Consider the following 25,194-nt stretch of genomic DNA (forward strand, 5'->3'; position numbering starts at 1 on the left):
ACAATACCTCTACATTCCCACCTCAGACCTTTACTTGGTTAAGACTTAGAGGAAATAATATCCCCTCCCAATCTTAACTTTAAGCTTCATTGGTCTTTAAAGAAAAAAAGAAAGCTCAGATGACCGACTGACATCATTATTCATGAAATCATAGCCATCCTTTTGGCTGACATTTGGGAACAGCAAGTACCCTACAAGAGAACAACCATTTATTCCTGCCCAACACGCTGCAGAACAGGATTAGTAGGATTTCCTTCAGCCAAATCCTACCTGGGAAACTTGAGGGAGCCCACCACAATCAGCCATCTGAAACAGGGATGGGAACAGCAGGTTAATGTAATGCCAGAGGAATTAATTTATGCTCAGGATATATTAAAATGACCTTTTAAGCTATCTGGCAGAAAAACACTTCCTTTCGTTGTGCAAGTAACAGTCATGTAGATGAATGTATCCAAGCAAGCAGTTAAACGTTTAGAGAAGCCACAACCGCACCCCAGAGAACCCCAAAGTGTCTTGATGCTCAGTCAAAGCATCAGCTGGAGCTACAAATAAATGTGTTTTTTTGCTAGGGAGTGATTGCTAGTTTCTTAGAAACTAGTCAATTAGTCCTAGTTACAAGTTCAACTCTGAGTTACCCTAATGTGACTTGATATTGACCTGAATAACTGATAAACAAGGGAGAGCAAACAAACACTTAAACCTCAGAGGTGAGAAGGGAAAAATGATTTGCTGAGATTGCAGATGGCAAGCATCAACCTAACTTGCCAAGGGAAGCAGGGAAAGCCAAATTAGAAAAGCTGTCTTGAGTGCACACAGTATTTTTGGAGCACTTTGTTTTTCCTGTCACTCCACCCCTCAAAGTCAACACAAAAAACAGTCCTCTTCCAAGGAATATCACAAGCTGAAAACAGTTGAGTTGTAAATTACAGGAAACTCCAAATCCTATCTAGGATTAATTAGCAACAAAGCAGACCTTTAGCAGGATCTGGCATCCACCATATCCCTGGGCTGGGAAAAGGCCATAGACATAGGATCTGAGATACTGTCAGTTTTTAATTTAGGGTGAGTCTGCCATTGCCACATGGTAGGTCGGCAGCATAACTCCTCAATGACAGGAAGAAAAGCACTTTTTAAATGGTGTTTATTATAATTTTCACTGATGAGTTCAATAAAGAGCTATGCAGTACAGGTCCTCAGCAGAAGCATGACAAAACTTGTTTCACTGTTTGCATGCTATTACCCTCATTCTGTATTACTTCATCAGTAAGGAGCTGAAGATTGCACACATACTCTGAATGCCAAGTCTCAGCCAAAGCATTTGCATGATCTTTTGCTATTTGGAAGTGCGTTTTATTAACTTTTTGGAAAATAAGAGTCATTTCCAGCAGAAGTATGTCCTAGACTGTGCCCTCAAAAGGCAGGATGACATAATCGTGGCTGACAGATCACACTGCTGTTGAGGGACAGGCAAGCAACAGAATGACTTGGTTTGCTCTTCCACTCTGCTGATGGCTTCTTTCCAACCTTTCAAAATACCTCAAGATCAACTCTGCCAGCTCTAGTCAAATTCATTATGGGTATGTGAAATACTGAGCATTTCAAGTCTCACCTCTTCTCTTTTAAGATGAAAAAGCTGAGAAATTCTCAGTCCTTAACCTTGACAAGAAGGCCTTAGTCCCATTTATCCACTAAAATCCTGAAGGAACTGTTTTTCCACACCAGAACTACATTCTCACCATGTTATCTGTACTGCAGTACATCACTGTGGTTCTGCTTTTTTTTAGTTAAAGCCATCTGATTTTAAATGAGGGGAACATTAATTTAAAAAAAGCTTTTGTTATTACCTTAAGCAGTGTGGTCCTTGTTGGGTCCAGCTTTGAGTTGCATTCAACCTATAATAAAAACAGCAGCATAAAACATTATTCACTGGATTTTAATTATGAACTGCTGGATGGAAACAAATTAAAAGTCTTGCTTTCTGGCTTAACACAGAATAAACTGAGTATTTTAGGCTCCTGTATAAAGACTCCATGTATACAAATATATGTACACATTTTTCAACCCAAGTAAGGTCAGGTCACATTTCTAACCATATTCTTTTCAATGTTCAGACAAATCCATTAGATGGGAATTGGAGATTTTTATCTGTTTCTCAGACTCTAATGGCAACAAGTGTTGTTTATCTTGTGATCTGGGGTCATCTGGTAGTGTCCCAAGTGGTGAGTAGCCATATGGCCACCAGCCAGCAAGACTGGGCATGCCCGTTAAGGCACAACATTTGAAGTCATCCAGTCATCTGGGGTGACTTATAATAGTCAAAAAGAAGCTCCTCGCTTCCATAGTGACCCAGGGGCAGAGCTCCAACAGCAAACAAGTTAAAACACCAGCAACAATATTTTCCTTTTCTCTAAAGGAAAAATATTTGCGGTTCACTAGAACTGCTGTGGCAATGGCTCCTCACACAATGGTGCTCAGACACAGGGGACAGGCAGCAAGGGATGAATGGCAGCTCTCCCACAGCCTCAACGAGGAGAGCCAGCTGGGCTGGCTTGCTAGTCAGGCTGGGTTACTAGCCAGCCAGCAAGGCTGCTGTGCAGGCCTCCCACAGCCCCTTGGCTGGTCCATCCACCAGGATGGTGGCCAAGAGGGTTTGATGTACACACCACAGCATCCACCGCCGGTGAGCTGTCACCAACCACAAGGAGGACAGGGCATCTGCAAAAAAGCATACAGAAGAGGTGTTATCTCTGATCTGGCCTGGGCTCACCCTAAGCTTCATTTTATGTGTGGCTGGAAGGATGAGACAGTTAAGTGTGTGAAAGTGATTTGGTTTGTATTCCAGACACCTTAAACACATCAAGTGCACCATATTAACTGCAAGTCTACTCATGTGCTCCGATAACCCGCCTGAGAACATACACTTTTCTCCACCTTGTAGCAACCAGACCTTCCCAGTGCCCTTATTCCTTGTTTTTTAAGAAGTAGAACATACTCACTATCAAAGTTTCACCCCACCGTGCTAAGCCCCTGAGCTCCAGCATTGGGACCCATACATCCAATTTCACACATGGCAAAGGACATGAGTCTCAAAGTCTCCCACGTGTAAACATCAGCAGTTGAGCAGAGGGCGACTTGACAACTGTCACACTGCACAAGTTGCAGCACAAGTGAAAAGCTATTTGCAGAAGATCTGACAGATAGTCATGGAGTGTCCTTTTCTGGAGATTTTCAAAACCCACCTGGACATATTCCTGTGTGACCTGATCTAGGTAGACCTGCTTTAGCAGGTGGGTTGGACTAGATGATCTTTAGAGGTCCCTTTCAATCCCTACCATTCTGTGATTCTCATACGTGCTGCATCTTCCTTAAGAGTTTTTGTTTGAGTTTGGTTTTGTTTTAATGGTTTTGGGCTGGTCTTTTTGGTAGTATAGGCACAGCTCTAGTGCATTCAGAGCTATGGTTTCCATTAATCACAACATATTTCTGGATGAAACTAAGTACATCTACTTTACTGTGTAAGCCCAACTTTGCAGATAAACAATAACAGGAAGTATTTAACTTTCCATTTCAGCTCACATGACTGAAATCTGAAGAGAGAAGTCCTCCCAGTGGCAATCACTGACTTGCAGGAACATTACTCCTACACAAAGTTACAAGATCCTTTTCCAGCACATAAACAGATTCAGCTACAGTTCTGCACTGCACTCCTCTTAGCTCACATCATGTACAGGTCATCTGGTAGGAAATAAAATACTTACTGAAGGGTGATCACATTTATTCCAGGAACTGGGCGCTCAATCTCTAGGTCTCGTCGACTAGAAAAAAATGAAGACAAAGGCTCTTGATACATTGAAATTTTACTGATATTTCCAGATTCTTCTAGTTTGGAGAAAGCACACTCATATAAATAAATTTAATTTGACATATGTTGTAGTGTCCATAACTGATGGAGAACCCTTAGACTGAAGTATCCATGTCTTAGTTCAGTCCCAGCATACCATCTTGCTGCCCACAAATACACGAGGTCTTTCTCCCAAAACAAACCACCTGAGATCCCTAAAGTCACTATAAAGCAGAAACTGATACTAGGGGAAGACAAGCAACTCCACCACACAAGGAATACTGCCTTTAAGATCTGGATAGCCTCTTAAAACAGTTTCCAGTTAGAAGTCAGGTAAATGTATTTACCTGTTGTAAGAGTTGACAAAGAGGTGAAGGTTGGTTTGGTTCATATCATTAATAATATGCTGGCGGTAAGTATGGATCAGGTCATGGTTGCTGTGAATCTCTTCCTACAGTGGAGACAGAATCATTGAGAAGAGGGGCTATTTTGCAAAAGGATACGAAGATATGGCACAGCAGTCACGTATCAGACTCACTGCTACACAAAACGACTGCACCTTTAGGGAAGGGACAACTTCCAGAACACTGTGGTATCACCCATCATTAACATTAGCCTGACTGTAGAATCACATCTTTTGCTTTAATACTTCAGTATGATGCAATGTAAGATCTTACTTCTCTGACTGCACTACATGTTTTGTAATTGTGTGAGGTTTTAAAACAAAGATGCAGGGTAAGAAGCTCAATAAGGCAAAGCACACATTGAAAGTGTACAGATATACATAGTGGGGAACTCAATTTCACAATAATATGGTTCTAAAGTCTTTACAGATTAGTTCCTTTTTTCCTCTAGAATGGCATTTTATGTTGCTTTAACTAATAGTTTCCAGCATAGCAAAGCAGCCTCAGAAAACAGTATAGCACTTGGCATTAAATCAAGATTGCACCAAAGAGAACCATTAGCACTAATAGCCAGCTTTCCCTGCATATAAAAAATATGAACACATACAATGCTTATACTCATGTTTGAGTGTTGACTCTCTAAACAAGGAGCTGCCCCTACTAGAATTGTCATGACTGAGATGTACCTGAGTTGTCAGGACAAAGCAACCCCCTGGGAGCACAACACCTCCAAAATACTGGGAACACAAGTATGAGTTCTATCTCACTGTTTAACTTCATATTTTGCTGTTTAAGTGATGGCCTCTCCCCTCTTCCCAACCTCAAAAGGTAAATGCAGACAGCTGAGAAATCTTTTGAACATTCTTACCTTTCCAAAAAGATGTGAAATGACCATGTCTGGTAAAGCATTTGTCCAACCTGAAATCTGAACAGTAAGATTATCAATGTATCTGATATTACAAGAATCCCTGATTAACTGAAACCTTTCAGTTACCCATAAGTAGATCACTTGATGCTTCTCTGCTGTCCTTATGTATGCAGTATCCTGGATTGATATTCTTCCCCTTTCATTCCAACTAAAATACCATTAGGGGTTGTTTATGTTTGAGTCACTCTTGTAAGTCTTTACTAATGCAGTTATATAGCAAGCACACTACTAGTGGCACTTGAAATATTCAGTTCCAGCTCCAGAAATATTCTTATATTAGAAGGCTATCATTACATTTAATACCGCCCCAGACACTGTGTGGTTAAAAGTTAATGCACTAATTTCTGTATTTCTCAGTTTTTGTAACAACTGTCATTCACTTAAACATGACCCTGAATGACATGAAGTGTCTTTCATCAGTTTACTGTCAAAAACATTTTAACAGATTAAGTCTTCCACGTATGTGAACATTTTCACTTGGGTCTTGTTGTACAGACAATCTGTTCACAGTTACCAAAGCTAATGCCTTTTCCTGAGTCCTTTGGGCATCTAAGACTTAGATAGATGATTGAAACCTAGAAGATGTTGTTCTGAACATTTTTCTGTGCTCTAGTTTGCTTTTTGAGCTGGGCTGGTAAACAAAGCCATAAGCAAGAACAGAGTGAATGTTACTCTATGCTTGAAGCTTACTTGAAAGAAAGTTGGTCCTGAAACTATCCTATGTCCAGGTTAAACTACATCTTCCCCAGCAGTTGCTAGCTCTTAAGAATTGTCCATACCCAGTAGCTCCATTATACCACAGATATCTGTTTCCTCTAAGTACTTATTTTTATCACTAACCCTACAGGATGTATGTTTGAAAATGGAAGAATAAACCCCATAGGAATTAGCCTGGGATATTTTGTGTCTGCAGCCATGCTTTGACACTCAAGCTTGCCTAGTTCCTCATGCTTGATAAGCTCACAGTCTGATTTATTTTTCTAACTTTAAGATGTTTACCTTTGTTGCTGCCCAGTCCATCCAACCTTCAGCACATGGGTTTACATTAATGAGAACTAATCCCTCCACCATCTCTGGATGGTTTAACTGAAAAAGAACAGGTTTTAGATTCATCACATACCCTTGATAGTCAGCATTAAGTTTAAATTAGCAAATCATCTCCTGGGGAGGAAGGTGGTAGCTCTGGTTTTATCTTGCACAAAATAAGCACATGTATGGAAAAAAAAAATTGTTAAAGCAATTCAACTGAGCAGCTGGAGAACATTAAGATTTAACTTCTTCTCCACCCTCAGTTTAAATAGAGAACTCCCATTAAAAAAACCTTCTGCAAATTAACTGGGTAGAGCTCAGGCCTTGAAATGGAAAATCTAGGTCTTCTGGATTAGCTATCCCGCAGACTGTGGTATTTCACTTAAAAGCCTCACTGCTTACTTAAACGGGCACAGCAGAGCAGGAATTCTCTGCGCACACTACAGGGGCAACAACTCATCAGGAAAGTCAGGCTTGAGGATTTGGAGTAGCTTCACAAAACTTACAGCAAATCTGGTTAAGATGTAGGCTCCAGCTCCAGTTCCCATTCCTATAATGGTCTTCAATCTGCACAACAGTAAAAAAACCGGAACAGACAAATGAGTAAGACAACCCCAAAAATAAACCAATCCACACCAGCAGCCTTCCTCTTTCTCATGCCAGTGAGCAGCTACAGAAGAGTGGGCTGCAGCTCTGGTAGACTGTGGAGCCTCAGCAATGCCACCAGCCCCAGCAAGGAGCTCAACACAGCAGCTGCTTTGTTTCTGACAGATTTACAGGACACTGGTCCTTGCACTTTGCAGGGCAATAGTAATCCTCACTTATCCTTAAGTAAATATACTGATGGACCACAGCATTGTTCTGATCCTGGACAGAAACAGTTTCTGTCAAAAACTTAGAAGAAACAATCCTGAAACCTGCAGCCTAAATACCAAGTTTCCATCTCCCCAGGCTTCACCTGCCCTTCCCAGTACAGCTATCCAACTGGGACATTGATTCCTCTCTAACAGGGGGCTGGCAGGGAAATCTCTGATGCTATCCAGTCACTGAGGTGATTCAGTTTAATCTTCATAGCCAAACAGGGCAGAGACAAACCAAATATTTGCATTAATTGAAATGGTTTTAAAGCATCATCTTCAAGTGATAGAAAATACAAGTAAGGGAAGACTAGACAAAACCACTCAGAAAAACAGGTTATATGATGCTTTTAGGAAAATATCCAAGGACAGTTTTCATTCTCATTAGCAGTATTAAATCAAGGCTTTTTAAATACACTTCAGTTTAATTGATATTTCAAGGTACTAACATTATGTTAAGTGTTTTTTTTCAGTGTAAGAACAGAATTGGCAACTGTGCCTTACTCCAGGTGTTTCAAAAAAACACCTCTTAAGAAGGTATAGTGAGGTAAAGTGGTTCCAAGTACTGTAATAGCTGGTTAGAACTGAACAATGTCTACACTGAGGTACTGGTCTGAGACCAAAATCCCCACCAGTAGTCCAGTCTGTCACAGAACCACAGAATCTTAAGGGCTGGAAAGGACCTCAAAAGATCATCTAGGTCCACCCTCCCTGCCAGAGCAGGACCACCTAGCGTAGGTCACACAGGAACTCGTCCAGATGGGTTCAGAATGTCTCCAGAGAAGGAGATTCCACAACCCATCTGGGCAGCTTGTTCTAGTGCTCCCTCACAGTGAAGAAGTTTTTCCTTATGTCTCTTTAGAATCAATTAAGTCCCAGTTTGTACTTGTTGCCCCTTGTCCTATCATTGAACATCATTGAGAACAGCCTGACTCCATTCTCCTGACACCCACCCTCTACATATTTGTAAACATTAATGAGATCACCCATCAGTCTCCTTCAAGCTAAAGAGCCCCACCTCCCTCAGCCTTTCATCAGAAGGGAGATGCTCCACTCCATCTTTGTGGCTCTGTGCTGTCTGTTCTCCAAGGCTGCCTAAACCCATATGTCACATTTTTTCTGTTTGGTCTTCAAATCTCTTGGAGATGCCTATCTGTACTCTTCATTGTGTACCAGGAACACCAACTCCACAGAGAAGGTTGCTTTCTCAACTATGGCTCCTGCTAAAACTAAGCTTTAAAGGGAGAACAACCACCTCAAATTGTTACAGGTAGAGGAACACTGCCACTAGGTCCTTCAACACTGGCAACCTGCCATCTGTCCCTGGTAGCAGAAGCCTAAGGAGGCTGAACTGAACCCCTAAGACACTCAAGCCACAGAAACAAAACAGTGTCTTCAGATGGGACCATGTTTTTTTTTCTGGTAACCACAGGAAAACGTGGGTTGTTACAGTGGGAAGAACAGATTGTCAGTGCCTTGCCTCTGTGAAGGGCAACTCAGAAAATAATGTAGGAAGCCTCTAAATTAGGCACATGGGATTTCACTCAAAGTTGCTTCCTGTTTAAAAATAAACAGGCATTTAAAAAAATAGGGCAAAAATCAAGCTCCTTCAGAAGCAGAGGCAAAAGTAATGCATCTATGACAGGAATTAAAAACCGACCACAACTATAATTCTAGCCCACAAAACATCAGATAGATCAGCAAATACCCGCTCTGCCCTGCTCATTTAGTGTGTCATGGAGGGAGTAGAACAGTGGAAGTAAAGTAAATAATCCTGCACTCACCCAAACTGTTTCAGGATTCCAGGAAGCATTTCAGCCAGCTGATCCATGGAGGGATACATGTACCTACAACAAATATGCAGTTGTGGAGTTACTACACTACTTTCAGTGGAGTAGGCGGGGATATTTACAGACACAGAGGTTACTGTAGATTTTATACCACCAAATGTGCTCACTGCAAGATCATTGGCAGCATGAGCTGAATTTAAATCAGGAGCAAGCACACATAAGTAGTTTAGCTGAAATATGAACAGAACCTACATGGTATTTCATGTGGGTTACAGGATGATAGATGCCTGGTCCATCCGAGAACAAAACAGACTATAATGAATCTCTTCCAAGAAAAGTTACACTCAACTCAAGAGGCGAGTTTCCAACCACATTCACCACATTTGTACTTCTGGTCCACCACAAAAATGTTTCTCCTGTGTTGCAGGATCAGACTACAGCAGTGAGATCTAGATCTGTGGCAAACAATCTGCATGCATGTTTTTAGGGACACCCAAACTACCACCTGATAAATGAGGAGAGCTTTCTAATGGAGAAAATGAAGGTACAGAAAGAGCTACAAAGCTGTTGAGGAAGTTCAATAAAAACAGCTGTTGGTTAGTGTTCCAGGTCTTCTACAAAGCAGAAACAAAACTCCGAGGGAAGGAAATTGAGTAAAATCTCAACTAAGCAGCACATGGAAAAAAATTCACTCAAAGTAGCTGAAGAACATCTGTCTAGGATGTATCCAAATCTCTGCCTTCTATTAGGACTACACCTAATGATTCTCTACTTTAGTTTCCAAAAAAACTAAACAAAAGACAAACAGTGCAAAACTACTTCCCCCCCTCCCCTTCAGATTATCTAGTTGGGAAACTAAACCATGTCAAAACAAAAGCTAGTGTCACCACAACAGTTAGGACTTAACTTGAGCATCCTGTTCTCACAGCTAGAGAGCTGGGAGAGATAATACAGCTTTGTGTGCTGTCATCATGATGTTTTTAAGCAGTGGTCTTTACTAGCATAGACCATGATGGCTGTCCCATACAGCTGATAACTCCAAAGTGTTAATGCCTGTTCAGGACACAAGGGTTAAGACGATTCAAACAAATACAAAAGAGGTGACTGAAATAGCTTTGTAGGCTGCTCTGGTAGACAAGTCAGCCACTGCAGTTTACACTAGCTGAGAACCTGGCCCATCATGACCTCCTCAGCATCAGACCAGCTTAAAAATTAAGAAGGAAAATAGACTGGCTCATGCAGTAAGGGTACATATAAGCTCCTTAATACCTAGTTCTTACAGAACAACTGTCCCTTGCCTTGTGCAGAGGGTTGGCTTCAGCATGTCAGCCACTCCCTTCCTCAGCTGAGGGGAATCTTAAGGAAAACCTATCTTACTTGAAGTAAATGAGACAAGCATTTTGGCAAATGGTACATAAGGTTTCCAAGACTCACAACATCGATATACACTTAGGGGCATGCAGCTATCTGTGATATTCTGTGGGGCTACATTTTGTTACTGTCTAAAAACTTGGATTTTCCAAGTAAGTTATCAAGTTTACCTACCAACATCTACCATGCTGTCACCTCATAAAACCCCCTTGAATTCAGGAAGGACACTATCTAGTGGCTTATGCCTTTCTTGTTTATAGCAACAATCTAGTTTTGTGTTCAGGATATCATTACAAAAGGTAACTCAATATTTAAATTAACAGATGTAGACATCTGTCAAGGAACTGCTTTACAAGCAGTCTAGCTTTCATGGCTAAACCACAGAATTACTGCCCCAAAGTCTACTGTGAACTGGCACAATACAACAGAGCTCCAAAGAGCTCCAGTACCTCAGAAACAGTGTCAGAATTTAAGTTCTAAAGCCAGCTACTATGTTTGCTTCAAATGTTCTTTAATTCAACTGTAGATTAAGACTCTTTCAGAAAGAGAGTAACTCTGAAAGCATGGGCTGCTTCCCTGACAACTCACCCAGCTTGGAAAGATGGTGCTCCATCCTGCTGACCAGGTGCATCCACATGGCAGACTGCAAAGTGCTGGGTGATTTCCTGCATATCTTCAAAGTTGAAGAGAGGATTGAAGCAAGTTTTATCTTGAGAAGGAAAAGAAAATATGTCATAATTATGCTGAGAGGAAATAGTAAGTTTGCAATTATGTTAAAACCATTTATTATCCTGTCCTGCAGGGTAAAGTTGGTTCAATCAGGTGAGATATGTTACAATCCAGGAAAAGCGTCAGTACTTTATTTCCAACACAGAAACATCAGCAAAACCCTGCTACAAAGCAATTTCTTCAAGTAACTTGGCAGGAAAAAAGCCTGAACAGCTCCTTTCTCATGGCCAGCTACAGTTTATCCATATTATTTTGGAACCCACCAAAAGTATGCACTTGGTACTCTAAGATCTCAAAAGTTATTTATGCAAAGTTAAAATACTAAAATAGTGCAGTCAGGAGTATTTATCCTTGGTTTTGGCTCAGTTGAAATTACTCATTTAGTTGTCTGGCCGTTTTGCTTTGGATTGTGTGAAAACAGATGGATGAAAAGAGTATCCAAGACTGAGATTGCGACTTGTGCTTTTATCCAAATATTACAAGATAAACATTACATGAGCAGCTGCTGAAAGCAGCTCAAGACAAAAACGTCATTCTGGGATACTCAGTGCTGCAGATCCCCTACTTTGAAGTGACTTGATTGCTGATTTTTAAGGAATATTAATTTTGGTAGAGCACAGGAGTATATTTTCCTCCTGGAATGGAAAGCATGAATTCTGTTGCACTTCTTTGTGATACCTAGAAAACTGTTTAATATTCTGTGCAGGTTTCTGAATTTCTTCAGAACTACAATATACAAACAAAATCATTGCAGAATAAAAAGACCCACTTTTAGCTAAAACCAACTTTAGCAGAATAAGCAAGTTTGGGAAAAGTTTATTTGCCTTTCAAAGGGAGAGAAAAATCTGTTCACCATAAAGACAGATTTTCTAACTCCAGAAAGAAGAAAAAAGTCTTAGTCGAAAACTTAAGCTCTGCCCTGATCCACTAGAAATCCAAAATAAAGTAAGTCAGTTCCACAAAAAACAGGCAAGAAAACAAATCTTTTTTTCTTATGAGTAATATCTGCTCCCCAGCGTTAGTCAGCTTTTAAAGATCTGCAGGTGTTTTTATTTTAACTATTGATAACTGATTAAGAAGCAGCAAACTGTATGAAGTAAACAGTACTAGTGAAAAGAACAAATTAGAGCAGATCTGGATATTAGCTCATTATATTCTTGGTTATGATAGATAAGATAAAAGGGATTTGAAGTTATTTTCTTCATACTGGTTAAGGATGCAATGCCAGCACTTATTTTGTCATTATGATTTGCAATATAATTCATATAAACCCATGGCAGCAAAAGACTGGTTATCAGACAGGAACCTAAGAAAGCACCAGCAAAATTACTTTTCATCCTGCTGGCAATATACCCTCAGCTATCCCCTAAAGTTATTTTAACAGCCTTTATACTCAATCATTATGAACTACCAGAGATCTTTCACTCCTTTGAGGTGAAATATTCCAATTTATTTTGTAAGGATAAGGAGAAAATAATGTGAGAATTAAACACTGTAAAAGAGGAATTATGTACCAGGTTGCAATGGATATAAAGAAGCAAGGGCCTGGGAAACATATAGCCTCGTTCCTTCACCCTATTGCCCTCAAAGGTGTGGAAACAACAGTGGTAAGGAAACATGTGCTATGAAATAAAAAGCCTACTTACGATTCAGTCCAATGTCATGGTAGGTGAGGATAGCAGGCCGGTTCCCCCGAGGGGTCCCACACATAGTGACATGCACTGAGCCATGCACTGTCTCCACATCTTGCTCCTGGAAAAGGACAAGAGGTGTTTTTTAAGGCCCTGTCCAAGTGCTCCACTGAACACTTGCTGCAGCAGATTGTGGTGACAGAGAGCATAGGTCCTGCTTCAGCTCAAGGTCCTCTACAATTCTCTTTCCCAACATATCCTGTTCTTCCCCACAGTGAGGGCTCTCTGGTAACATTTTACATTCAGCTGTCATCCTGCTCCAGCCCGCAGACTGGAGACTACAGATGCTACTAGCTCTAATCAGATGTTGAGGGAACAGTAAATGGTTTTTAAACTTATTAAAAGGCAGCATAAAAAAGAGCAAGCAATTCAGCGCAATGACACTCAAACCAACAACAGCTTACAGCTACAACCATCAGCATTTGCAAAAGTGAAGTTGCCATGATAAAATACTTTTCTTCTTGGACTTTTTCTTGGCAAATAACTTCTGTTCCCTAAAGAAAGCAGTCTGAAACAGCCTGTATTTGCCATGAAGACTTATCACGTTGTGAGGCTTTGAGTGTAGTCTTCCCCAATAAACATGACAATCACTTATGTTAGATTTATGGCTTGCTATGTACAGACATGAGCATAAACCGAATGTAATGATGTCCAGTGATAGGACAAGGGGCAATGGGTACAAGCTATGACATGAGAGGTTCCAAAGAAACATAAGGAAAAAACTTCTTTGCTGTGAGGGTGAGGGAGCACTGGAAGGGGCTGCCCAAATGAGCTGTGGAGTCTCCTTCTCTGGGGATGTTCAAAACATCTGGATGAGTTTGTGTGACCTACTCTAGGCAGTCCTGCTCTGGCAGGGGTGTTGGATTAGATGATCTTTTGAGATCACTTCCAACCCTTAAGATTCTGTGATTCAGTGTTAAGTTTGCTACAGAGCAGCATATCCACAACACTATTATGGTGGCCACCAGAGAAACAGTATTACCATACTACTATTTATCCAGCATAACGGGAGTTTGTACTGTTTCATGATCTTAAAGTTGAGTACATCTTTACTATCAAACCAAAGACCAAGTATCATCTTCTATTTATTGTACATCTATGTAAGTTAGATGTGACTTGGCTCATACTAACAGCCACAGCATACAGAAAAGTCTTTTGCACTGCAGATGGGTATAAACAATCTGTTTTGACAACATATATAAAGGGAATCACAAATCAACAGTAACTTATGACACTTATTTACAGTATCATTACACTTGCAGTGTAATAGTCAGTCTTAGCATTTCACCAGAATATTTTATTTACTGTACAGGATGTATCCATGTCATTCAGTACAGTGAGCTATCTGATGCTTCAGGGCTTGCCTGACTTGCTACATGCAAGTTAAAGTCAAATCTATTAAAAATTATGCCATAGAAATCAGAGGCGTAGAGTCTCCAGGAAAACCTTTACACAGCAAAGCCCTAAAGCTCTTCAGAGATTTGAGGTAGCAGTTTGATTTAAATCTCAGCTCCCTAATTTGACACATATAATACACCAAGCATTTTGTTGAAAATAAGCATGCTAGGCTACATCATTTCACATTTCACCTACTTTCCTTGCACTTGCACAATTATATCAGTTTTAAGTTACAATTACAGCAGTGAATCAAGATTCCCTTACTCCCCTTGTACACTAGGCAAGCTGAACATAGCATCACTGCTATCTGAACTATACACCATCAAAACACTAATTTTCAGCTTATATCTCCTTAGAGATTCATTCCTCTGCATACTCACTGCATTATTTAGCAGGTAAACTGTATCTTCCATATCTAGCACCATCTTTAGGCAAAGCAGGGTGATAAATCCAGCAAGTTGGAGGATGGTAACTGAATTCTACTTTGTTCAAGTAGGAACCTGGGTTACACAGACAAGCTGCTATCCTGCACAGGCTTATCACTCCCATAATGCACAGCTAGAAAACCCAAACCAGACTAATTCGCGAGGATGTCATTCTTAAATAGGATTTGACTCAGGTTTGACCAGGAAAAGTACTTACTCAAAAGAGCTCAGACATCAAAGATGAACTAAGTATCTGCCACAGAGCGTACAAAGTGCCAAGTTTCAAATCTGGGAATTAGTACAGTCTTTCTTGCTGCTGTTTCCATCAGGTTTTGTTAAGTTTAGCTTCATTTCAGGTTTTATCATTTCAAACACTAGAACACTCCAAACTTATTCTAAATTAAATCAGAAGCAAGTTCTTTCCTAAAAGCCAGGATTAAGGTTTCCAGTAAGAACATAAAAGATGCTGAAAAATTAAAGTCAGAACAAAGACCTTAAATGTTTGAAATTCAGTATTTTCCAAACTAGATATGCAAGATTTTGTCTGAAGTATTCCTACATCAGTACTTTCCAAACTAGATATGTAATATTTTGTCTGAAGTATTCCTACATCAGTCATATTTACATCACCAAATTTCTTTCTTGGTAGAAAAGGGGATATTATAGGTATAGTCATTATAAAATACTCCAGGAGAGATTTGTATTAGCAACATATAGTAATTAATAACAGCAATTAATATTTTCTATGTTCTACCTTCCTTCTATACCTAGATAATTTTCAGTATATATATAATCAATACAATCAAAGCATAAAAGTCAAGAGCTTAGTAACCTGAACACCTGTAGTGACAATAAGCAATGTGTTACATACCTCCTGCTGAGTGTGGAATACAGTGGAACATTATGGAACATTAGTTCCTCCTCAGCTAAACAGACATTCTGTGTCATCAGATTTGTCTTGCTAGGTTCTTTCAGTAATGGCACTAAAAATCTAGAACTTTTTTTTCTTATGAAAGACCACCTTTTAAAGATTTGTGGGTCTTCCTTGTTTGTGTATAAAAAAACCTGTTCATGGTAGACATATCCAGATCCTTGAACCTGCACATCCCACTGACCTCCACAGCTAATTCTTCTGGAACTGGAAGCCTGAGTGTAGTTCAAACTCAGTGTCAACTAAAAATAGTTCAGAGGCAATGGGTGACCACACTCCTAATTACTGGCATAAATCACAGTCAGTTTAACAATTGGTTTAATTCCTCATTATCTCCACAGCAAGACTCCCCTAATTCAAGAGGGTTGTGCTATTTTCCATCAGAGTGAATTCTTAACAGTGAATACCCAAAAGGTTCTCCTAAAACCACAAATCAATTCAAATCATTTTCTTTGGTGAGAAATCAACAGCTTCGCATCCCTATTGATCCCATTAAAGATCAAGAGATTTGTCTACGTGAGATGTAGGGATGGATGTTTTCAAAATGCAGAGCACTGAAAACAGATGGTGATCCCAATCAATGTCAACATCATAGTAAGAGGCTCTTCACCAACTGATTTGTATTAAAACACTATCTTGGAAAAAAATCCAAGGTACACTAATCCGATAGAAGGATAAAGACAAACACACCATCTGTTCACATCTCTCACTTTAAACAGAGGTGCAGTCTTATCCGAGTGCCCTAAAAACACACACTAAAATGCTTCTGATACGTGCAATTTAAGAAATACTGTCTCAGTTTGAAGGAGTAGATCCATTCTAAAGCAGATTTCATTTTTAGGTCAAGAGACACTCTTTGACATTTTGTCATGAGGTATGAAGGGGGAGCCAATTTGTAAGTTGGTAAGGAGAGCTCAGTTATTCCTTCTGCTGTCTACCATGCCTGAGACAGACATGGAGAGAGGAACATGTTTATGAACAAGTTGTTTGCTAAAGTACAAAGGATGTGCAAGTAAAGTACTTCAGAATCCTGAAAGGAAAAAGTTGCACATTTTGCTAAAAATGTCCTACTCTATTTGAAATAAAATACTGCATTCCATCAAGATTATTTTAAAGCTTTCAAATATACTTAATCCTCAATTACTGTCTCATGCTTTTAATTTAATGTATAATATCATGCCTGTTAAACACACATGCCTTCTCTTGCCTCAGAACTAAAGAAGAAGCTTTGAAGTTTCTAAAGGTGATTTAAATCACTTAAATTGCTATGAGACAGTATATTTTAAGTTCATATTATTTAAATTTAATATACTGATATCTACATATGCTACTTTTCACTTTAACGTCTCTAAGACCAAAAATACTTGAGCTTTTCATGTTATAATACAATCTTGGGCTTCAAATCCTTTTTGCCCTGAAGCTATTTAGCTTTTCCCCTTAGATTTTTCTACTCTAAAATGGTATTTCCCAGGTATTTCTCTTTGTTTTGGAATTAAGATATCTATTTTAATGTCGCAATATTAAGAAAAGGGCTCCACAGTTCAGGCGTGAGTTGAGTACATTAATAAATATGATGACTTTAGACAGAAATGTGACTCTGCTAAGGTATAAGACAGTAACAAAAAATTTGGTGCAGGTATTGAAGCAGATTATTATGACAGTTCTGCCCAGGGACCTTCCTAGTCCAAGTAGCACTGGGTCACATTGCTCTGCAAAAGCAGAAAACCACAACCACTCCCATCCTTTTACTTCAGAAACCTAAAAGATGAGGAAATCTATTTAACACACTGGAACATCCCAAACTGCATCCATCAATGACCATGGGAAACCCACCCCATCATGCCAAGGCAGCACGTTTTGCTTGTTTACCAAGAAGGCACTCTCTTGATAGACTGCTTGCTTCTGAAACACAAAGCTAAGAGAACATATTCAGTGACAGGGAGCCAGGTCTCCATCAGCGCCAGTGCTACCAAGCTAGAGTATAAGCAAATACATCAAACAAAATACAATGAAAAAGTGTTTGGCATTAAGCCAACACAAAGAAGCACGGGGCACACTGCCCTGCACCAGTTTATCATTAACTGTGCTAAAGCAGGTTTGGTCAGGAACACTATCCTTCTTAAGAGGCAGGGTACCTTCATTTAAGTTTTCAGGTAGGTGCCACAGACAGACATACAACGTTGACCAGAGGTAGGCTTTCTATCTCTTGTTTTGGCCATCCCTTGGTAACTTCACCAAAGAATAACCACAAACATGTCTTGCAATGTCTGCTTTCAGAAGGATGACACTTCTTAATTTTTGAAGTAAGTCACTGTATAGTGAAGTAAGTTTAACTCAAGTCTAAAACAGCATATGAAATAAGAGACTATTTCTTTCCAAACCTTAATCACTAGATAAAACTTATTCTTGAAATCAAAACACTTCACAGTCATTATTTTTCACTAAGAGTGGAAACAAATTTATCAATTCAACATTGCATAACCTGTCCCCAGAAGGAGAGCACAAGTTGAAAGGAATATGGTGTACTCTCACATCCACACACAAGCACTAAAGAAGTTCCATCCTGCCAAGCACTGACCACCTCCTTCCTCAGCCAGGTCCATCCTTCTTTCAAGTGTGGTTCACGGGACAGGTTGCTTATTAAGAGCACATAAGAGCTTCAGTATCAGTCCTGAGTGTCCTGGGCCCTCCAGTGCCACACATGAACTTCTCTAATGGACTAAGCAATCAAGCCTTTTGCAATAGCTTCAAGCCACCTCTTTCATAAACCACTACAGAAGGACTTAGAGACATTGTGTTTTAAGGACCAAAGCTAAGCCTCCTTTGCAGCTGCAGTTCTTAACACAACAGATTGAGACTGCTCTTCAACATTTTTCCTTCCTGAACTAGAACAACCAAAGATTAAACTCTAACAAGGAAAGATCATTAAAAAGGTAAGAGCAGGCAGAACAGTGCCAAATGACAAGAACCACTGCTCTGGATTAGTGACAGTTAATCCAAAACATGGGAAAAAACCCAAAAAAGCTTAGAGAATTAGATCTTGCAAGTTAAAAAAAAAAAAAATCTATATATATACACATGGTTTACAAACCAAGCACATTTATTCTAAGAATAGAAATAAAATATGGGTCACTTCTGGATTCTTAATCAAAATACTGCAGTATTCCTGTTAGCAGACTTAATCTGGGATTCAGATTTATTTAGATCAAATGATCAATCTGGATCCAAACAGAAAGCTTCTCCCATTTGTGCACAGCTTTCTTTATACCTGCACAATCTTACCTCCCTCCCCATAATTCTTGATAAAAATAAGAAATTCAGCAAGCCTTTTTTCCCAACACATGCTCTTTGTCCTCAGTGATGGGGATTCACCACTTTTTATCAAGGCAGCTACAAGGTTTCTTGGTTTCCTTCTCCATTGAACCCAGCCTGACTCCAACAGCCATGCATTTCCTTAGTCTCAGCTCAAGAACCAGCAAGAACCAATTTATCAATCAAAAGCCCAAACAGCAATAAAATATTACAGTAGGGGAGCTACGACCCTTCCAATGTCACTTTAAATCATGACACAGGGAAAGTACAAAGCCACCACTTTACTTACTGATGTGCTTTATGAATTCTTATGATACATCTGTAATAAACATATGAAAGCTACCATCACTCATGTTATGGGCAAAACTGATTGCTTAGCACCTTCCACCACTCTACAAGCTTCGAGAATCTTTCAGAAACTTTTGGTATAACAGGACACATCAAGATAGAGAGTTCCTCCAAGGAAAAGCACACACATCATTAATGGCAACAAATTAATTGGGGAAGTGTGTTGGGGCATATTTTGCTCTCCCTACTACTGCTGAAGAACCTCATTCTCTTAGCAAGAATAGAATTGCTTGCAACCCAGTCACTCTTTTTGGGTGAAACTTTCTCAGCTTCAGTCTGAAGAGTCCTCCTGCAGTCCCCTTCACAATGCTATGTCACAGCCCCATTCAGACCCCACTCCCACAGTAACAGTATTTCTGGCAAGCAGACAGTCATTTCTGAACACATTTTTCTCTTTTCTCAAGTGTCAATTCAGTTCCTCCTTTTTAAAAAAGAAATATAATAGCTTTACTTGCCTGAACATCAAAGTCTGGAAGGAGGCGAGTGATAGCCTGTGAAGAGATGTTAAAGCATTAGTGCAGGTAACTTTTGCAGATACAGAAATGTGCATTTGGGCACATATGCTCTAACCCACCAGTTCTGCAGCTAAGAGCCCTGTCTCAACCCCTCACTCAAAGAAAGGTCTCTTGCTGAACACCAAAAATTCACCCAAGAGCATTGATCCCTTAATCTTCAAGGAGAACATGAAAGCAGTAAAAAACCCAGACTAGATCAGAAAAATAAAACACAAAAACTGATGCATCTTCAGTTACTGTTAAATCACTGGACAAGTTGGAGCAGTAAATCACTGAACTTTTCTTCATTGTTTATTGTAGCTACAGGACAGTTAACAGCCCACCTCAGCCCTGCCCAGGATGGAAAGCCATTGTTCCAGCATGCATTGAAACACTTAAAACTCAGGCAGTCACTCCTGGGATTTGATTACACGATGTGGAAGGTAAGAAAGGTTTTATCCCAGTCAAAATTAGGCCTTATGTTTGGAAGGCTGGCTGGAAATGGAGAAGTCCATTCCAACCTATTACCAGCCACTGCTCCTATGGACAAGCTCCTATACTTGTTGAAGATCTCCACCAGAAAAGGAGCTAGGTGACATCTAGCTCCAACAGTCTAAAAGGCTTAAATTTCAAAGGAAAACGTGTCTTTCAGTCATTTCCTTTTATTAGAAAGACAAGGAAGAGGTCAAAGTCATATTTCCACTGGAGGGCTGAAAACAGAGGAAAGAGCACCCAAGACAATGCTTTTTATAATGCAGAGAAATCAAACCTTGAAATAAAGTATTGAGTTAAAAAACAAAGCTCTAGATTCTGGAAAGGAGGTCAGTCAGTCCTAGAAGTCCAGGCAAAAGACAAAAACATCAGAAGCAATACAGCTGCTTGGGCAATATTGTCTTGCATGCTGGACCTCAAAGCACTGAAGTCCAACCCATAATTGTGACAGGACTTTAGAGTCACAATCTTTAGGCAATTAGTCAATGCCTTGTACACACAAATAAGTTGTTAAAGAGCTGACCAAACTCACGAAAATCATTTTACACAGTCTTAGCTTTAAACAATATGCTATCTTTTAATCTTACTAAACTGTTGGTTCTAAAGCCTTTTCAACACAGCTAGTTTCATCCATGACTGTCCCAATGGAGTGTAGCATCGAAAGGAGTACAAGTGCCATCTGCATAAACAGCATATAAAATAAGGCTTATTACTGTTCAGGAATAAAGACTCAGCTGTAGAAGAAACCTAAGCACAACAAGCCAGGATGCAACTTCAGAGTGCACCACCTACTCAACATCAGCTCCACTGATACCCTTTGGATGTGATCAGTGGAAAAGATTGCCCTGATGCTCTCTCAAAATACATTAAGTAACTTCCTTCAAAAATCAAACTCTCTGCTAGTTTCCCCACATTGACAAAAATTTAGGTAACATCATGAATAAAAGCACATAGGGTTCATTGTCAAGGTACTGTATTTTAATCTACATGCTACAGAAACCCAGGAAAATTAATTAATACTCTAAGATATTTCTGAACTCTGGAGAGAAGGCATTTCAGTATCCACAGGACTTCTGCCTAGTGTCTCCTTTGCTATGCTACCACTGAACAATATCGGCATTACAAAAGGATCTTGGTTTCTGAAAAGTTTGAGTGCTGCATTCACTGGAATCCAAACAAGCTCTGCTTTCATGCAATGTCCTTGGCAAAGGAGCTGTGTTTAAACTTGCTCCAGCCATTGCACCGCAGTCACAAGTGGAAATGATTTTCTGAAGTGTTTACGCAAGTGAGGTAGGGAATAAAGAAGAAAGTAGCAGATAGAAAACTAGAGAAACATCACTCATTCATATATATCACTGTCAAGAATTACAGTCATCAAGAACAAAAGAAAAACCTTAGTCTTGATTCAAGAAAATAGCTGAGAGGTTCCTTCACCTACTACAGTGACTTATTTGCATGAATGTATCAAAGCAGAGAGTATTGCTTCTACCAAATAGACAGTCACTGAAACCATATGCTGTGGACAGAATTTTAAAGAAAATGGTGCAAAAACAAATGGAAAAAAAGTACAAAGTTAAGCAAAAAAAAAAAGCTAGGATGTTTCTAGACTGCAGAGGAAAGGCCACAGCTTGTGCACACCTAGCTGGCTGCAGGCCTGATAACAGTCTGGCTGCAACTCACAACCCAGTGCAGAGAGGACTAGATGGAGTACAGTCATATCTCCAGACTCCAATGTGCCCAGAGGGAAAGTAAAGGTTCTCTCTGTGCCTCTTTGAAAGGTAGTTGCCAGAGCAAAGTGTTTCTTTACATTGAGAAGTCTATAGGTACAGATGTACACAAGATTGCCCAACTGGCATCACTCAGAAGAGCTATATACACCCAGAGGTGTTTTTATACAGAGGAGAAAATGACACCATTCCACTGGCCCTAGAGAAGAGTAAGACCAAAGAGCAAATCCAGTAAATAACTAAGGCTCAGTTTTTCATTATTTAATAAAACCCCATCTACTATTATTCTACCTCCTCATTCTCTTACTTGTTTCTTTCATAAAATATGTTAGAGCTAATCTAAGAACACGTGCTGTTCAAACAGCAGTCCTAAATAAAACATATAAGCTCTAAAAAGCTTTAAAATCATTACCTCCTCCTTCTCCACCAGAGGTTTCACCTCTGCAAGGTGAGCATCCTGGAACTCTGTTGACATGGTCAGTAGCTGATATCTGCAAAGATTAAAAGAGATTTGTTCTCAGCTTGCATCAAAGACTAAATACAGGAACAAATAAAGGTCCACCCAATCCCCCACCAATGACCCACTGTCTCAGGTTGTAGTTTGAAAGACCTTTGCAAGGAGGTTATGAATCTCTTGTAAAATGTGTCTCTGCTTTATTTATATACACACTCCTGCACAATAAGAGATTAAAGAAATATTAAGGCTGCAAGATAAAACAGAAGTTTGGCAGCTTCCAAACAAGGAATGCTAAAGGGGATGAGGCAGTGACTAGTACAGCAAGAGGGATGGAAACTGTTGTTTCACTAGTGAAAGAAGGCATAGCCAGATCTGTACAAACAACTTCTGATATTAGCTTGGATACTCATCTCTGAGGTTTTCTCCCCCCGCCCTCCCCTCCCCCCACCTTTTTTTGATGCAGATTCCCTCTCCCACCCTCAGATCTTTACTGGTAACAAAACTGGACAGTCATTAGCATCATTTTATCCTCAGATCCATGTGCTCCATTCTTTTGGACAGAAACACCTTCCTTGATCTGAACCAACAAGATACAGGCAATAGTGCTAATTTGAAAGCTGTCAAATTTGAAAAGAACAAGACTGCTGTATCCTGCTCTAGGAAAGCTTCCGACAGACAAGATCCTTAACTGGGAACACAAACACAGACAAACCCTAGGAAAGGTGACTGCTGAGGCCAGTGGTGCACTATATGCAATGTGTCTTTTGCTCTTAGACCAACAGGTATCTCAGTTCAGCAACCATTTCAATCTAAATTAGGAGTTAAAGAGTGGTATGTTTTCATCTCTGTTGACAAAGATAAGGTGGCAGAAGCAGAAGGCTGTTCCCTGCAAAGCTCTAACAAATTACTAGAAACAGTTCTAGAAGGAGACAATGGAATGGTTTTAACAGCATGATGACAAATACAAAAGTCAAAGTATGTTTGTCACGTATCCAGTCCTGCTGGAAAAATGCATGTCATGTGGGTTTTGGGCATCTTTTAACTAAATTGGAAATTTATTAACCACACATCTATAAAACAAATCAATAATTTACTTTTCAATAAAAGTTCAGAACAGTCTCAAGCAAAGTATATGAGTGAGTGTACTCAAAGCAAGCTAAAGGGATGCAATGCATTTAGGAATTACTATGTGTAACAAGCACTTGGATAATTCACAATTTTCCTGAAGATAAGCATAAAACTACAGAACATCATTGAAATAATTTCTTTAAACCACGATTTCTCATCTCAGGACTTAAATCTGATTTAAGCCAATCAACTCTGTCTATGTTAATGATGTGGTGCTCAAGCTGGGCTATATAGCCCACAGGGGTATCCAGGAGCCAACAGTATAAGCAGTATCATTTTTACCCTGCCTCATGGATTAAGTCAATACACTTTCCCTTGGGCAAAGATGCTCTAGTGAGAAAGTTTGCAGAATGGCTGGATACTGCAAAGAAGCTATTGAAGTTGTACACAGATTAAGAAAGCCAGCACTGAAAAGAAATGCTGGTGTTCATGCACATGCAAAGCTAAGATTTTGAGAACCCTTCTTGCTCCTTATGCAACTGGGCAGATTTTTGATAAAGAATTAGACTAGGAGTTTTAAGCTAAGAAATGCTTCATGAATATTTCACCCCATCACCTGAGGCACTGGAACAGGAACAAAACCGACCCCATTGCCAATAATTTGTAATCCAAATTTACAGCAAGGAAACAGAGGTACTTAAGTAGTCAGTAAATCAAGACAGAGTTAATTCCCCAGCAGTTACTCTGACTTTCTCGATATTTTCCAGTAAATTTGCCCATTACAGATTTCAGTCACAGAACAAGCGAAAAACAAGTTTGTCAAAATTTCAAGCACCTGTGACATTTTAGAAATAGTGTTACATATTTTCAGAATTCTGGCCAACTATGCAATCTGCCATTCCACACAATGAGTAATTGTGCATGGTAGAGAGGGGAAAATAAATGCTACTGCAGTATATGGAGGTCAAAAATATTTACATGCAATTGCACCTCACTTAAATGGCTTTTTTTTAGTTCAGCAACTTTTCTTAAGACAGAAATATCACTATAATGTTGCATGTTGCACCTAATTCTGTAGTAGAGACTAGGGGTGCAAGAGCCTTTCCCATAGTTTTCCTATAGCAGAGGAAAGTAAGAAGTCAGGACCCCTGCAGTTTTCCAGTAAGAAGCAGCCCAGGGAACAAAGCCACACAAGTGTTTGTAGAAGAAAGTTGTTTACACAGGCTAGTTTCAGATTTTCAGGGACTCTGAGCACTGACTACAAATGACCAAAAAAAAATTCTGCCAAAAAGAACAAGATGGATGCCATTTATAGCCTTAAAAAACAATCCTGTTTTCATAATAGTTCAAAGTTGTTGCTCTAGGTTTCCGAAAGAACCAGCACTAGGAAGTGCTGACCAGCAGATTACACGACTGCCATAAAGTCTGATGAACAAAAGCCCAACATGTACCAAGTTCTCACTTTTGGAAAGATACCAGATCTTAGAGCCACATAATGTTTTCAGATCAGGCCTTTCCAACCTCTGAGTTTTCTTACTCTGCATCAAGAATACCTGAATACATTCCTACCAAGACACAACCTTGTGATAAGGCAGTGCAACAACATCCTATTTATTCACAAGGGCTGGCAAACAAAGTTCTGCTATCTGACAGCACTGTAAAAAACATCTTATTTTTCCAAAAAGAAAGATGCTGGGAAAGTGGTTTTGTACCACCCGTGTTCAGCACAAATTTTATGATCTCTAAATAGGTGCTTTGTGCTCCTCCCCCCCCCATTATGTGACAGTGTAGCTTGAAGCTAACGTAACTGCATAGCTCTCTGAAATAGATAACCATACAAGCATTCCTTTATACACATTTGAAAGCACTTGCCTCACAGAAGTCCTCAAAAGACAAAGTTCG

The 25,194-nt window shown here is 39.7% G+C and overlaps 1 protein-coding gene across 2 annotated transcripts in view; it reads right to left on the bottom strand.

The window, feature by feature from the left end:
- Nucleotides 1-25,194, bottom strand: part of NDRG1 (N-myc downstream regulated 1) — a 39,687-nt gene that overhangs the window by 3,677 nt on the left and 10,816 nt on the right. For both annotated transcript variants that reach the window (XM_061994510.1, XM_061994509.1), the window contains exons 2-14: nucleotides 22,180-22,258; nucleotides 19,510-19,545; nucleotides 12,596-12,701; nucleotides 10,809-10,929; nucleotides 8,844-8,906; nucleotides 6,709-6,769; nucleotides 6,173-6,259; nucleotides 5,114-5,170; nucleotides 4,189-4,292; nucleotides 3,759-3,815; nucleotides 2,664-2,715; nucleotides 1,845-1,892; nucleotides 271-306 (exon numbers count right to left, since the gene is read on the bottom strand). In XM_061994510.1, coding sequence (XP_061850494.1) covers nucleotides 271-306; nucleotides 1,845-1,892; nucleotides 2,664-2,715; nucleotides 3,759-3,815; nucleotides 4,189-4,292; nucleotides 5,114-5,170; nucleotides 6,173-6,259; nucleotides 6,709-6,769; nucleotides 8,844-8,906; nucleotides 10,809-10,929; nucleotides 12,596-12,701; nucleotides 19,510-19,545; nucleotides 22,180-22,242 — 891 coding nt within the window. In that variant the 5' untranslated portion in view covers nucleotides 22,243-22,258. The remainder of the gene's footprint in view (nucleotides 1-270; nucleotides 307-1,844; nucleotides 1,893-2,663; nucleotides 2,716-3,758; nucleotides 3,816-4,188; nucleotides 4,293-5,113; nucleotides 5,171-6,172; nucleotides 6,260-6,708; nucleotides 6,770-8,843; nucleotides 8,907-10,808; nucleotides 10,930-12,595; nucleotides 12,702-19,509; nucleotides 19,546-22,179; nucleotides 22,259-25,194) is intronic.

Source organism: Colius striatus, chromosome 4 (assembly GCF_028858725.1).
Source record: "Colius striatus isolate bColStr4 chromosome 4, bColStr4.1.hap1, whole genome shotgun sequence".
NCBI classification, from domain to species: Eukaryota; Metazoa; Chordata; class Aves; order Coliiformes; family Coliidae; genus Colius; species Colius striatus.